A 16646-nucleotide genomic window follows, 5' to 3' on the forward strand; every position below is an offset into this window, starting at 1 on the left:
GGAGGCAGAGGCGGGAAGATTTCTGTTAGTTCAAGGCCGGCCTGGTCTACAGAGTGAGTCCAAAATAGACAAGCCTACTCAGAGAAACTCTGTCATGAAAAACCAAAAGAAAAACTCTTTTTAATCTCAGTATTATATGCATATACCTTCATATTTTTTGTCTGTTCCTTAGCTTTTTATATTTTCCAAAACCTAATTTAAAGATTTGAGTTGGGCTGTATTATAATCTGAAATTTTACAGTTACATAGTTCCACAGCCAAATGTCGTAACTTAGCTATCATTAAGAGTCGGGCTTATTTTCACATAAACTATTTTTATGATGTCATTTTGCTCTATAACTGACGATCTTAAATTCATTGTCAAATGTATAGCACTGATTATGTAACATTACTTAATTGGTATTATATACCTGCATATGTTTGTTCTAGGGAAGCCTTTATCAAGGTCATTAAGTGGCCAAGAACATCACACTATACATGCCAGAATGTATTTGCAAACTACAAGTAAAACTATTACCTAGTACTTCCTGTCTCCCTCACAAGTCTGTTACCCTGGTATTTCCTGTGTCTCTCTTAAACCACACAATTAAGAAATACAAAACAGTATGTTACCTGCTCTGTTTCTACAAAATTGGCAACATGACCATCATCATTTGTTCCCCGGACATTAAACCTTGTCCCGGCTCGTTCACAGCTTAGTCTTGAAATGAGGCAAGCCTTTGCCTGTTTATGGGCAGCATAAATTGTCCTAATCTCTACTCCTCCGCACATGAGGCGCAACAGCCAATCATCACAGTTCACGCCATAGTGCTTGAGATGCAAATGCAAAGACTGATTCCTATGGAGAGAAGGAACTGGATTAGTTACTACGTACACAACAACATAAAATCAATAAATGAAGTACTATTAAAAGACTCCCCAAGTAAGGAATTCATTTACATTTGCTATGTTAAAGACAAGGCTATAGAATGAACAGCAGATGCTTAATCAAGTGATCCAGTGTACTAAAAACATAGAGTTTTAGTATTACTAAAACATTTCTAACCTAACGTGTTCCAAAAGGGATTATACAAACACATCCTACTTTAAAGAGACCTATATATAAGACTTTTATAAGGCTATATTGTAATTAAATTTGAAGAGCCAGCTTAGCTAGTAGCTGTCATACCACACAATGTAAGGCATAGTATTTTGTTGTTTTTGTTTTGTTTTTCAGTTTTGATCATGGAATCCAGGGCCTGCCTCAGGCTGTGGTAAGTGCTCTCTTATCACTGAGCACACCCACAGGCCCACTGTAGTACTGTAGGTATCAGATCCAGCCTGGGAGAATGTTTTAGTCAATCAAAGACACAGCCCAATGATAAGAAACCAAAGATGAAAGTATCTAGAGTCACAAGGACTAAAACATGAACTGGGCCTTAGCCCTACCAACTCAGTCTCCTCACCCTGCTGATTACTCTTCAGCAGTTGGTCTCTATTGGAACCTGAGTTCTCCACAGAACACATGTGGAAAACTGAAGATTCTTCTAGGAATCCTACTAAAAAGATGCCATTCAGCAGACAGCTCTATCAATTCAAGAGTTACTTATACTGAGTTTTGGAGATTGAATGTTCTGAATGACTTTAACACACTACCCTGGTATCTTTAAAAAAAAAAAAAAAAAGATAACAGAAATGTTGTACTGTCTTCTTGAACACCCAGGGTCATTAGCAACAGTAACAAGGAGCAAAGCTGCTAAGAGAACCAGTCCTCAATTCCCTGCCCTTCAGGTAACAGACTGCCATGGAGATCCACTAGGTGCAGGCCATCACAGTGCTAGTAGACCAGCTACCACCCTAACCCTTCCAATCTGTTTACAAAGCACACGGAAAGGCACTGAATGATGAGACCACTACCAGGATAACATAAACTCTAATAGCCATTACTTATTTAACTAATGCTATGACACATGCTCTCATTCTTCACTATTATTTACATTGATCTGAGAGGCAAACCAATATGACCCAATATGTCCAAAGATCATAGCCAAGGGCTGTGTCATGGATGCAGACAGGTGATGCATTTGTCTCATTCAGATAGAGCTAGGATGTGAGGCACTGTATGCAGGCAGAGTTTTTCTTGGGTCTGCTGTCATCTTACATTTTTCTTTACTGTCGATGCACTGCTGTTTTATTCTATTTATGTTTATGCCAAGTCTTGAGTAATAGTCGCTTAAAATCTCCAATAAAATAAAACTATACAGTTTTTGTTAAAAGGTATCTGCAGTCTGGTTACAAAACTTACTGTATCTTTAAAAACAAACAAAAAAAAAAGGCAAAGCTACAAGGATGTGAATTCTAAAAACTTCCATTTTCTAGGCAAAATCAAACCCAAGTATTTCAGCAAAATACAAGTTCAACCTATTGACCACTGGACAAACCCATCAGACTGTGATCTAAACATGCCCTGACTCCACCTTTAATTAAAAAAAAGAAAAAGAATTATTTCTACTCATTAAACTTTGCAAGTTTAATTGCACCAACTTTGATTTCTAACGTGATGGGAAAGGTTTTCTTTGTCCATCTGGGATGGGGGCTAGGAGAAAGTGAGGAGAGAAAGGCATGAACAGCTGCCGAAGCACAGCTAGACTGTAACTATTTAGCTGAAGAACTTCAATGTTTCCCACTAGAAGAAAAACACAGCGTTGACAAAGGCTTCATTCTAGAAAGCCTACCTCTGGATGCTTGAGCAAAGCACATTTCATCATCACTACTTCATTGAGGTGAGAGGGCTTCACTCCCACTTGTCTTCCTCACCTCTACTTGCCAAGCCCAAGTCCCTGACAGGCCATGCTCTACAACCTGCTTATTCCACCCTCTCTGCTCCCCTGTCTCTCTCCTCTGAGCCAAGACTCTTCCACATAAGCTTCAAGGTGAAACTGAGATTTGTCATCTCTCCTACAGCTGTCCTTAACTTGGAGACCTCTGATAGTCAGGGCAAATGTGTCAAGCCTGAATGTGCAACTCAAGAGTCATAAGTAAGGATGAAATGAGAGAGGATAGATTCAGAAGGCAAATGCCTTGAATCTGAAGAGCAAGGGAGATCAAGGGGAGTGTCTTTGGGGCTTTAGCCTTACAATGTATATTAACATGGTGAAAGATGATTTCTACTGCATTAAAGAGAAGTCACTATGGATGCTGGCTGTAAACACTGTAACCAAAGCACTGAAATCCAGCCTGCTCCAACAAGGCCACACAACTCTAGTCTGATGTATGTGCTCACCACTCGTGCTTGCCTGTACCTCAGCACATCAGCAGCACCACGTACTGCACCCTGGGAACCCAACCAAGTTTTAGTTACTGCAGTGCCATGCTGCCCCAAAGCACTATTTCTTCAGAGCCTGCTGCTCTCATACCAAGACATCTACTTAGGCTGGCAGAGCACTCACCTGCCTACCATACACAGAGTATGTTCCATTTCCAGTACCAAAAAAGAGGATCAGCTATATATAGTCTTCACATTGAAAATACAGAATGCTGCTAAGAATGACGATAACGTCAGAGACGAGATGGCAGAACGAAGACTAGTAAGGAGTGAGAACTACATTATAAACAGCACAAACAAGTAATTCTCAAATTGAAGCACAGTCTAGATCAGAAAGAGCGACCAATTGGCTTCATACCATATGCCAACCCGTCAAGGTGCCTGCCATGCTTTGCCGTGAGCGTGGGCAGGAAAAAAGGGCATACGCAATCTGCATGTCCACCCTTTCTTCCCAGAAAGAGCCACCGTTGCGCACATTATGCCCCACATCTGCGAGCTATTACATAGTACATAATTACAAAGGAAGAAAGATATATGGACTCACCAGAAAAACCTATTATCAGTTGTGAGCTCTTGCATGCTGCGATGTGCATTCAGACTCAGATCTAAGCTGACTCCAGATGCGGACCACGCAAAATAAAAGTTTCCTGAGTTCAAAACCTTTCGTACTTCAGAAATGCGATCCTCATCTGAAGCATCAACTCGAAGTGATATAAACTCAGTGGAAGTAACTCGGAAAACTTCAGATTCCTGAATTTTCCCAACAGACATACATCCAGTGACTAGGACCAGATAATGCAACATGGTATCACCTGCAAAACCCAAAGATTTTATTGGAGAGAACACCAACATTTTTAAGCTATCCTAGTTACCTAGTTTCTTCTGATTTCTTCCTGTATTTCTATCTTTATAATCTTACATTATAATTTTTTGAGACAGTGTTACTATGCTTGCATAAACTGGCCTGGACACCCAATCCACTGTCCTCAGCCTACCAAATGCAGGGATTATAGGTATATAGCAACATGACTGACCATTCTGATTATTCTAAATTTATCATAAATATGTCTGAATTTACAACTAGAGGAATTTTTTCAAGGGAAATTTTTTTGTTTAAATACATTCAATATGTCAAGCTCTAAAACATTAGTAAGATAATGTCACATTTACAAAGTTATTTCTACATTTAATCTGAGGCTACAAAATTTATCAAAAAATGCTGTCTTCATGACCTTCTCAATGGACAGGAAACTCAGATAAGATAATCAGAGTCCAAGTTCTTTGTAAATGGTTAAGTTTAAAAATGGCATATAAATTTGAAGATGACAGAGGATGGAAACAAGGCCTTGGTAACAATGTTATAAAGCAATCTGGTTCATGAAAACTTTTACAAACTGTGGTTTTGTTTTCTTTCTTTTTTGTGGCAAAGGGATGATTCTGGGGTTCACTCTTTGGTCTTAACCCATGAACATCAGGATTTTTTAATTTTTTGGGCAGTTGCAACAAAAATCTTATGAAATTAAGAGTCAGTAACACAGGTTCTGGCTGGCATAGGCAGAAATAGCCCTGAGTCATGGCACATCATTTATTATCCAGACTAAAAACTATGTACAATTAGCATGACCAACCTGTAATATAATCCCTTATAGAAGGGGATTAAAACATTTATCTCATGATTACAAGGGTAAATCCAATAGAGTCTTTGTATAATAACAAATAACAAATCTCCATTTCATAGGCCAGTGATGCTCAAAATAGTCCATCAACTCTTGGTAGCACACGACAAGAAATGTGCCTGAACAGAGTAAAATATACCACATAGCCAAATCTACCCTTATTTGACTTTTCTTTTCTTTTTTAATTTTATAGTTAGACTTCATCAAGGAAGAAAATCACATGGTGTATATGCAAGCTTGCTTTCCCACACAGACCAGTAAAAGCATGGACCAGGTCATCTCTGGACCACACTTGCTTACCTTTATAGACAAACTGTTTATCATAAAAGAATATCCTGAAGACCATGGTAATATTAAGCAAGGGGCTGGAGACACAACTCAGTGGTTAAGAATGCTGCTCTTCCAGAGGACCCAAGTTCAATTCCCAGCACCCACATGGTGGCTTACGATTAGCTGTCTGAACTCAAGTCCTAGGGGATTTGACACCATGTTCTTGACTCAGCAGAGCACAAGCACATCTTTTACAGACAGACACGATGTATATCAAACACTCATACACATAAAAATGAATGATTTTAAGGTAAAAGGAGAACATTAAACAGCAGACATTTCTGAATCTAAAACAGATGCCTTTTCTACAATATACTAAGAGAATCAGTGTGTTTCCCATACAGACATCTTGATGTACTGAGAAGAAGAAAAAAAGGTAATGCTGTCATTTTCTGCTAATGTATTTCAACAGGACACTGTCCTTTGATCTTAAAACTGTTGCATGTCTTTCCAGTGAAGAAACATATAAGATCAGCCTAATTATTTTTATTGTAAGTGTAGGAGTGTTTTCTCTACATGTGCACCATATGTAACACTGGAGTTACATATGGTAGAGAGCTGCCATGTGGGTCCTGGGACACAAACCTGGGTCTTCTGCAAAAGCAGCAAGTGCTCTTAAGTACTGAGTCAGGTTGCTGCTGGAAAGGCACAGTTCATTTTCTTTATGGTGTGATCTCTGGTATACTGACCACACTCCAGGGTAGATCCCATACCCTAGACCAATAGGAACTGGACTTCGTAAGTTTGAGGGAGGAAAGGGGAAGGGAAGAAGTAGGAAAGGAGAGAGACAGACAGACAGAAAGCTGGTTGGGTGCAGATGTGGGGGTAGATCTGGAAGGAGGTGGGAGGGAGTTAATCAAAATACATTACATGAAATTCTCAGTTAATAAAAAACAGTATTTAAAAAGATTAGCCTAATGAATGTACAAAAGGTATATAATACTCGAATCTTAAATACTGAGTCTGAAATAATACACAGGTAGTCTCTCAAATCTTCAGAATTAATAAACAGAAATGAAAAAGTAGATGAAGCACACTGAGTAACAGACTTACCAAGATTTAATCGTAAAACTCCCAAAAGTCCATACGCATCCAATACTTTGGTGTATGTACCTTTAATTGCCTCTTTTTCTGCAGATGCTGTTAAAAATAATAATTGAAAACATCAGAATCTATTTAGTTTGAAAGCCAGAATTTGAAACAAATTTTTCAAAATCTGCTACTATTGTTCCTTTTATTTATTTCTCCTTTTTCTTTCTTGTTTTTTTAGACCAGCATTACTGCATTTTCTCCTTTGACCCTGGGCTATCTAGTGTCTGGTTCTTGATCATCCAAACAGTGTCAGGTATGGGTTACATCTTGTGGAGTGGGCCTTAAGTCAAACCAATTATTGGTCAGCTACTCCCATAGTTTTGTGCCAACATTACGCTAGCATATCTTGCAGGCAGGACATCACTGTGGATAAAGGGTTTGTAAAAGCCTAGTATTTACTCTTGACAATGTGCAGAATAACTTTCTGTGCTGAAGGTGTTGGAACACAGGGATGAAAGCTCTACGTAGGCACCAGCTCAAAATCTCCATGTTCAATACAGCTGTTGTGTTCAACAATGGGCCTTAACACTAGTGCATTACTTTAGGTGATTTCTCCAACTAGTAATAGAATGTTCTTGCTGGAGTTAAATAATTCCAACCATTTAATTAGTCTATCTTCCCTTGTTGATGACCTGTCTGATTCCTTGACACTTAGAATAGTGCCTGGACACAGAAACTGAATAAATACGTACACTGCTGTAAGTCACTGCCTGACCACAAAGTTTAACACAGCAGAGGACAGTCTTTACTGACCTTTGTCTTACTTCCTTTGCTATAAGTTGATGCTAACTTGCTAATGAGTATAATTCAGACAATAATTTCCCTAGAGTAGGCTACTATGGTTATTCTATTAAAAGAAAAAACAAACAAAAGAATCCTGGAAGTGTAAAGGAAAGCCCTTCCTAGCACTTACCAGATACATGTTTAAGACATAACAAAGAGCCAAAGAAAAATAAACCACATCTAGTATTCCAAAGAATTTCAAGTAATATATTCTGAAGTGTGAAATTCAGAAGAAAATGTATCCAGGTTCCTGCTGCCTTTCCTTTCCTATGCTGCCTCTCACCCATTACTGCCTGGCTTGCTGGGTCACACTGCTTACCTTCTCCACATCGCCACACTTACCCTGCTCCCTCTCCCCTGTCCACACTACAGAAGCACAGAGCCTTTGGCAGGGCTCATGTGTGCTGCTCTATGAACGCTAGTGAGCAGACTGCTCCAACCTTCCCACTTCCTGTTCACCTTCTGTGCCGACAAAAGGCTCTTTGCAGCCAATGTTTTACCCAATATTCCTTGCCTCTTGGATAACAGATTTTTTTTTTTTTTTTAATGTTAAAGCTCTTCCCTAGAGTTCCAAAAGTATCTCACTTCCCCATCTGCTTCTCTTCAGACTATCCACTGAAGCTTCTTCCTTGTAATCTCACTTTTGCCATCCGGTGAGTTGTGCTCAGCTAGCTAGCAGCACAGGCTAAGTCTAACTGACTCAACTAATAAATAACATCACATTCTCTAATTTGTTCATAATTAAGTGTGGGCCTCTCTCTAACCAGTATGAAACTATGGTGGGGAAGTTTGCCACTAAAATAATAGTGAACTGTATATTATTCCACATTCCTACATGTCCTAGAATTATATTACTCCAGGTGTTTATAGAAGTTACATGTAATGTTCAATACAAATGCAAAATTTTACAACATAAATTGAATTCTGTTCTCTAAAGGAAATCAGAATTGCCTTCCTTAAATACTACACTTCCTCATTCAGAGAACCATGGGTAGGGCTGGGAGTTGCTCTTAGTGGCAGAGTACTTAACTAACACTCAAAAAAAAAAAAGAGGATTTTTAAAAAAAGCATTTATACACAAAAGCAGATGTTGAAAACACTTGTTCTGTTTCTCACAGCAGAAGATTTCCAGGTCAGACAGCTCCACAGAGTTACACAGGCTACATGCTGGGTGAATTTAAAATACCACTGTTGACATAGTAATGCAGGAATTACTGATGTATTAGTGTCAGCAGCAATCATCATTTGGTTCAATGACAGTAGCCAGCAAGAGTTAAAAAGAAAATGTAATGTAATAATGTCATTCCCTTCCCACATGATAGTTTCTCTGTAACATAAATTATCATGAAATAAATATTCAGTAGTAACTACTTTCTCCTCAACCACACAACAAATAAATACTAACTGGTGTTTCTTAGGACCAATGACCATTCTTCTATTACTCTGTCAACTGTCAGTTAGCTCCGATATGCAAGCAAATACCAAGCTGTTTAATTATTTGAACTTTGGAATTATCTTCTGAGAGGACACACACACAGAGAGACACACACACTTAGACTAAAGAAAAGTAAATGAGATTGCATTTTTTTGGCCAGGAGTTGTTTGTTTGTTTGTTTGTTTCTCCCTTCTAAGCTATTACCAGCAATTAAGAATCAAACAAACACTATTGCAGCTGAAATACTTATTATCTCTGTGATTATTATGTCACTAACACGAGGCTAGGTGTTGGTGGGCATTATCCAATTTACACAGTAACCTGAGGAACAAAGCTACAATTTCCATTTGACATATGAGGAAACTGACTTAGGTCTGTTACTAATTTGTCTAAAGTGTAAGGGAGCCAGCATGAGAGAGAATGGAGCACTGGTGGGTGTGGTGACTCATACTTTAATCCCAGTACTGGGGAGGCAGAGGTAGATAACCTGGTTTCCATAGGTCCCAGGCTAGTCTCAGGGTTACACTGAGAGGCCCTGAAAGAACTACCTACCTCCTGCCATTGTACTTAGAAGAGGTTCCATTGTTTTTTGTTTTTTGAATTTTATTTTTTTCTTATCAGTTACATTTTATTAACTCTGTATCCCAGCTGTATCCCGCTCCCTCATTCCCTCCCAATCCCACTCTCCCTCCCTCATCTCCACCGTGCCCCTTTCCAAGTCCACTGATGGGGGGGACCTCCTCCCCATTCATCCAATCCTGTTTTATCAGGTATCTTCAGGACTGGCTGCAAAGCTCTCCTCTGTGGCCTAACAGGACTGCTCCTCCCTTGGGGGGTGGGGAGGTCAAAGAGCCAGCCATTGAGTTCCTGTTAGAAATAGTCCTTGTTCCCCTTACTATGGGAAACCAATTGGTTACTGAGCTACCACGGGCTACATCCGAGCAGACGTTCTAGGTTATATCCATATATGGTCCTTGGTTGAATGTCAGTCTCAGAAAAGACCCTGTGCCCAGATATATTTGGTCCTTGTGGAGCTCCTATCCTTTCCACATCATACTAACTCCCCCTACTTTCATATGATTCCCTGCATTCTTCCGAAGGTTTGGTCATGAGTCTTTGTATCTGCTTTGAAAACACTGCTAGTTAGAGACTTTCAGATGCCTTCAGTAGACTCCTGTCATACGTTCAATGCACATCCCATCTGTCTTTCTAAACGAGGTTTGATCATCTTACCCCATGTCCGCTCTCTTGATTATCTTTTTTAGGTGTATAGATTTCATTATGTTTATCATATCTTATAGGTCTATATAAGCGCAACACATGCTGGAGAGGTTGTGGAACCCTCCTCCACTGCTGGTGAGAATGTAAACTGGTACAACCACTTTGGAAATCTATCTGGCGCTTTCTCAGACAATTAGGAATAACGCTTCCTCAAGACCCAGCTATACCACTGCTAGGTATATACCCAAACTTTGCTCAAGTACACAAAAGGGATACTTGCTCAACCATGTTTATAGCAGCTTTATTTGTAATAGCTAGAACCTGGAAACAACCCAGATGTCCATCAACGGAGGAATGGATACAGAAATTGTGGTATTTTTACACAATGGAATACTACTCAGCAATCAAAAAGGAGGAAATCATGAAATTTGCAGGCAAATGGTGGGATCTAGAAAAGATCATTCTGAGTGAAATATCCCAGAAGGAGAAAGACAAACACGGTATATACTCGCTTATATAGACCTATAAGATATGAGGTTCCATTGTTATCTGCTCTCAAAGGTATTGAAAAATGTATAACACAAGGAACAAAGTAAACAATTATATGTTATTCCTCCCAGAATACACTTATAAACTAGGAAGTTCCACAAGAAAAGGGATACTTTTATAGCCTCAAAGTCCTCAATACCCATAAAGGAAGGCAAAAGCCTGCAAGACACACCTGGCAGACCACTACTTTTACCAGCTAACAAAGTGAATACTGACTGTAATCAGACAGTTTAAAACTGCCACCTGACTGGACAAAAACCAGCACCTCTTCTGTAATAGCTTGTCAGAGGTGAATGACAGCGAAGCACCACACAGCAAGGGAGGACATCCTATGAAACAACTCTGTTGCTTGTCATCTTCAGGGTACTTTAGGTCCTAAGTGTCAGAGACTATCAAGTTCTTCCAGAGTTGTGGAGATTAAGGCCCAACTCCAAAATAAACTGTGCAAATCTGACCAGGATCTTTTCATCAAAAAAAGCATTGATGGAACAACTGTTAAAGTTGGACAGAGTCTGAGCATTAGCAATGGCTAATTTCCTAGGTTGATGCCTAGGAAATACACAGTGAAGTATCTGGGGGCAATAAGTTATCATATAGCAACCTATTCTCAAATGGGTAAAAAAAAAAAAAAATACCTTTCTTTAAAAACTGAACTTTAACTTTTCTGTATGATTAATTAAATTTAGACAAATATCTGTAAATTACATTAATAAGATATATTGTAAACTCTATTATCCCTTTACAATGTACTTTTTCAGAGACAAAGTCTCACTGTATGCCCAGATTAGTCTCAATGTCATTATCTTCCTGCCTCAGCCTACTGAGGGCTGGGGTGAGCCAGCTCATGCATTGCTTTCAACTGGGGGAAACGATTCCCTTCTTTTATGAGAGCTTGCAAAGTATAGCAGTATTATGTAAGGGGAAATCATGATCCCTGTCCCACTTCCCTAACATTTTAGAAAATAATATAGGAGCCTTCAACTATGAAGAGTATTTAGATAAGACCGCTTATAGAATAGTAAGATGTGTGCGACCTTTACATACAACACAGCACTTGAAAATGCCATGCACAATTCTTTCCATCTTCCTTTCCTTCTCACTACATCCTGGCACACGAGCTTCAGACAACATGAGTAATCTGCTGTCTACTTGTCCTGCATCCTCTTCTTGTCCTCTGTTCATAACGTTCTCTCCATCTGGACTAGCCACCAGTTATCTTCCTATTTTCAAATATTACCCATCCTTCACTCTCTAAGCAAAATGTCACTTCTTGAAGTTTTGCCCTTATCAACTCAATTAGAAGCAAAACTTTCTTTTCTTATCCTGCATTTCATCCACTCCTATGCTAACAGCAACCAAAGCCAGGTTTCACTTTTTTATACTTCAGTGTGACACCAACCTAAAAGACACTGACCATCACAGCTGCACTAGATACTCATTTCTCAGGCAAAACAAACCAAGAGCTTCCAGTACAAAAGGGCACATTTTGCTAACTTTAAAACAATACATTTTGCAAAGAGCTTTCTCTTCCCGGAAAAGAATTCCAAAGTCCTCATTGCAGAAGATCATATTTACCAATCATCTTAGTGAGGTCTAGAAATTCTCAAGTGTGTGCATGAGGTGTGGTGTGGGAAGGTATGGACAGTGAACACAAGGACTGTTAAATGACTGCCAACCAGGGCTTAACTAGCAGAATTCATGAAGCAGCAGAGAGGAACAAAGGGAAAGGATGAAGGGAAAGCAAGGTTGGGGAGATAGGTGATACAGAAACAGCTCACTTTTCTGCCCCAATACCTTTTGTGCAGAAGTTTGTATTTTTTTCCCCTTCTATTGATGGTGGTTATTAAACAAACAGAACACTAGGAAAAACAAACTTTTTATAAGTTACTGATTTCTAACCACAAATGGGTATGAATTTCCAAGAAGCCCATTGTTTTAGGAGCGACTCTGAGTCAATTAAGATTTTCAGTAGTTCAGCTAAGGTAACCAAGCCTGTGCCTTTGTAGCTCACATGTCTAAAACATTTAAGCAAAATCAAATCTTGGGTTCTAAAGTATGCCTGCCACCATATACTTAGGGATAAACAGCAACTGAATCACACGAGGACTTACTTAAGGGGAACAACTCTTCTCCCCATGCCACAATTAGGTTTGTTGTTCATTTGGTTCTAAATACTTTCTTAAGCTTCAAGCATGGAGATATGGGTTTCTAAGCACATAGAGCCACCTTGTGCATAAATTTAGCTCCCCCTTGTTTCACTGCTTTTCGTGTCTATATTTTGAATGTATCTTCCCTTCAAGAACAAGTATCTTCAGGCTTTCAGATTTCCACTGCCAGAGAACACATCATATCAATAAGACCACAGAACAGAATTTTAAACACTGCAAGTGCAATAAACATTTATCCTTATGAAAACATCTTTGAGGCATCAGGGTAATCGGAATGCCAATTACACATTCAATATTTTTAGAACCACTGTTAAATTTTCAGATGTCTTGATGATGATATAAATGGGTTTAATAAATGGACAAAGAACATCTACTGGTGTACTCCTGCACCCCAGCCTTGAGAAGCTGAGGCAGAAGGCTCATCAGAGTTCAAGACAAGAAAGACTTTGCATCAAAAAAGCTACTAATTAAAAAAACTCAGCACTTTTAAAAAAATCTTTTAAAAACTCATGCTGAAATATTTATAACACATAAAATTCACATCTTCATTGCAACTATATCATCTAAACAGCAAATAACAAAACTGGTATGCTACCTTAGACCAAAACATTAAGTTACTTAGGTTAAATGAAAAGGTATTTGAAGGACTGAATTAAACGTAAACATACTTAGTTTTTCATGAATTATAATAATTCAAACTAGATTCAAATTCAAACTCAAGCTACTAAAAAAGGCCCAGCTAACCAATGTAAACATTCTTGTGGCTCAAACTTTCCAGGTGGGATTAGATTGTACATCCCCAGTTGAAGCAGAAGACCAAGTAAAAGACTTTGGGCCAATAAAACACAGAGCATGGGATCGAAAAATGCCTGTACTCCTGTCATTTCTGAAGTCTGAGATAGGAGGATTTTGAGTTCAAGGAAAGCAGGGCTAAACAGAAAGTTCCATGCTACATACCACATACTAGGTAGGCTTCATATCAAGATTCCGTCTCAAAAAGGCAGGGGGGGTGGGGTTTGCAAATTAGAATGCTGCTCCTAGAATCACAATTTGCCTGTGGTTGCATGGATGGCAATTTGTGGTCTGCCTATTTGCATGCAAACAGCACTTGGTATAGAACCTCCAGAGGTACTCAACATCATGTTGTCCAAGCTTCTCATTTCAGAAGAAAAAACTAGCAATTATCTGATTCATCCAAGAGCATATGACTAGCTGGAAGTAAAGCCCATTTCCATTTCATCACACATAAAACAGAAAATTTAGAAGGTAAAGAATTTCTTTTTGTAGAAAAAAAAAATCAAAACTACAAAGAAAAGCATGAAACAAATTACTGTTCAATATATAACTGACACATCCAAATATTGGCAACACTTTCAAAAAAATAATTTTTATTCGCTCAAAGTCTTTGCTGAATGTCTACCAGGCCCTTGGCACAATTCTAGGAGCCTTAGAGGAAAGTGAGAAAGAAAGGCATTATATAGCCAAACAAATGCTAAATCCTAGCAAACTGCTAGGCATGGTCGCAGCCTGTCAATCCAGTTTCTTCAGCAGCAGGCTAAGACAGAAGGAGTCAAAATTCAATGCAGGTGTGCACAATTTAGCAGAATCTGTTTCAGGATAAAAATTTAAAAGGACTAGGGTTGTATCTCAGTGGTGGATGCATGTGGCTCTGGGCTCAGGTCCCCACAATAACAAACTAGTTGTGATGGAGTTCTAATCCACATGCTAATTAACATGCTGGGTTTCAATGGTGTCATCCTCCACAGTCCAGCTCTGGATCAATTCCACGAAGCTTCTGAACTATGAATCTGATGACCGAGCTTTTGACCACATTTCCCAAGAGAATCATTAAATAAGACATTTTCAATGTTGATCAGAGACAAACAACTAACAAGCACTAATGAACAAGCAGCCAGAAAGCCACTTAACTATAAGATACACCCTGTCTACACTTCACACATGGTCCACAGGCTAATAAAAACTGTTAGTCTGTAGTACAGCACATCAATTCAATAGACAACAGCAATATTATGGTTTCTAGAGAAAAGGGTAACATACAAACCATATAAATTATCTTTAGTTTCTATAAGGAAAACACTTTATACATTAAGATATATAAGAAGACTATAGATAAGGAACATCATATTAAAGAGTATACCATTTAATATACAGAAATACTGCAAGAGAATAACTTAATAGGAAATGTGCAAGTTTTTCTTTCCAGTTGTCTATCTCAATTTTAGCTAGCAAAAAAAAAAATAAAACACAAGCCAAGTATGGGAGCCAAGTATAATGTACCACTAAGGAAGCTGAGGCAGGAGAATTACCACAATTTAGCTCAACGAGTCACAGCCCAGCCCAGCCTGGACTACAGTGTGTGAGACTCCATATCTGAAACAAACCAAAGCACACACACACAAACACAAAACACAAACTCTTATTAATAACCATTATAAATTCAAATAAGCAATACAAAATAGAATGTGCAATTTATCAAGCCACGCCTCTTTTCAGCACTACAGTTACATGGCTATGCCAGGATGACAGTCCATTAAACACCTCAGTGTCTCTCAGGCTGTGCATCTTTCAAACTGCCACTGCTACAGACCTCACTGCAGCAGACCACTAGAAAGCAAAAGCAACTTGGTTTCTCTGCCACCCATCACACTGAGTTCAGATTTTCCAGCTTTTGAATGTGTGGGGAAAGCCTATCTTTTTCTTCAGTGGTCCCAGAGGGCCTCAAGTGAGTCATCTGGTTTTGTTTTTCCCCTTTCAGTACATGGTGTTTCTCTGTTCTCTTGCTTGGAGTGCTGCAAAGGAAAAGCCCACCATCACTCTTGTTGCTCTTTTGTAGACACAGATACCCACCCTAAGACTTTCTCTGTGTCTGAATTGATTTAACAGTCTTTCAATTTTGTATCACAGTGTAATTGTCTTCATGTTTCTTCCAGCTGGTGTTGAGATTTAGTTTCCACCATAGGAAGTTGCCAGCTGTTACTTCTTCAGGTATTTCCCTTCCCTCTTCCTTCCAGTTACACATGTATGTTAGGCCACCTGCAGCTGGCCTATAACTCACCCATGCAACCTATTTCCCCTCTGTGTCTTTTTTCCCCTCTGTGTATATCACTTTGGATAATTTCTATCACTAGCTTGTTAAGCTTACCAATCATTCGTTCTGTAGTGTTAAATACAGGCTTCCTATCAGTGTATAATGCCATTAGATGTTGTAATTTTCACTTTGAATAACTGATTTGAGTCGTGCTTTTCATGTCTTTAACAGGCACAAACTTCTTGAACATATGAAATATATTTATATCAAAATTGTTTTAATGTCCCTTACTAATGTTAACATCTGTTTCTACAGATTGACTTTTCTTCTCATTATGAAATATATTTTCTGCTTCTTTCAATATATACTAGCTTTCAATATAAGAATGGGTTGAATGATATGTGTATGTCATGTTCTGAGATAGTTGAAACTTAAATTACTAGGAAACAGTAATTTGAGAGTCAAAAGCAAACTTTTGTGAATTTTAAACTTTGTTAGGCAGGACCAGAGAAGAATTTAGTCAACAGCTACTTTGCTCCAATAACGAAGTACTACCCTCTGAAGTATATGCAGCCTGCTTATTTTTCAATATCTGAAAATCAATTGTGCATTTCATTTGCTGTTGCTATTTTCGGATAGGAGGGAGGATCCAGGTCCTATACTCCACAGTCAGAAGCAAAAGTCTTGTGTATATTTCTGGGCTATTTGTGTTTCAGGCCAAGTTCTAATATCAGATAGACCCAAGATCATGTAATAAACACCACCTGTGGGCTCTACTGCTCGATGAGAGAGGCTCTGCCTCTCCTCTTTATTTGCTTACAGTGAAGAAGGAAATGAGAGCACTTGGGAACTGTTGGCTTGATCCTACTATTCCTACTCCTGCTACTGGTTTAGACTTGAGGACCTGGGCTAATTTTTTTTAAGTTGATGTTAAGGCTACTGCTTATATTAAATATATACATTCCATTTTTTTATAAAAAAATAAACTTCACAATCTTAACATAAACAATATTAACAAGTCTAAATTTAATTTTATTCT

The 16646-nt window shown here is 38.7% G+C and overlaps 1 protein-coding gene across 10 annotated transcripts in view; it reads right to left on the minus strand.

The window, feature by feature from the left end:
• The window catches only part of Synj1 (synaptojanin 1), an 80242-nt gene that overhangs the window by 53885 nt on the left and 9711 nt on the right, over positions 1-16646 (minus strand). For all 10 annotated transcript variants that reach the window (XM_055614956.1, XM_055614955.1, XM_055614957.1 and 7 more), the window contains exons 3-5: positions 6364-6450; positions 3849-4116; positions 613-838 (exon numbers count right to left, since the gene is read on the minus strand). In XM_055614956.1, coding sequence (XP_055470931.1) covers positions 613-838; positions 3849-4116; positions 6364-6450 — 581 coding nt within the window. The remainder of the gene's footprint in view (positions 1-612; positions 839-3848; positions 4117-6363; positions 6451-16646) is intronic.

This window comes from Psammomys obesus, unplaced genomic scaffold (assembly GCF_907164565.1).
Source record: "Psammomys obesus unplaced genomic scaffold, mPsaObe1.curated_primary_1811, whole genome shotgun sequence".
NCBI classification, from domain to species: domain Eukaryota; kingdom Metazoa; phylum Chordata; class Mammalia; order Rodentia; family Muridae; genus Psammomys; species Psammomys obesus.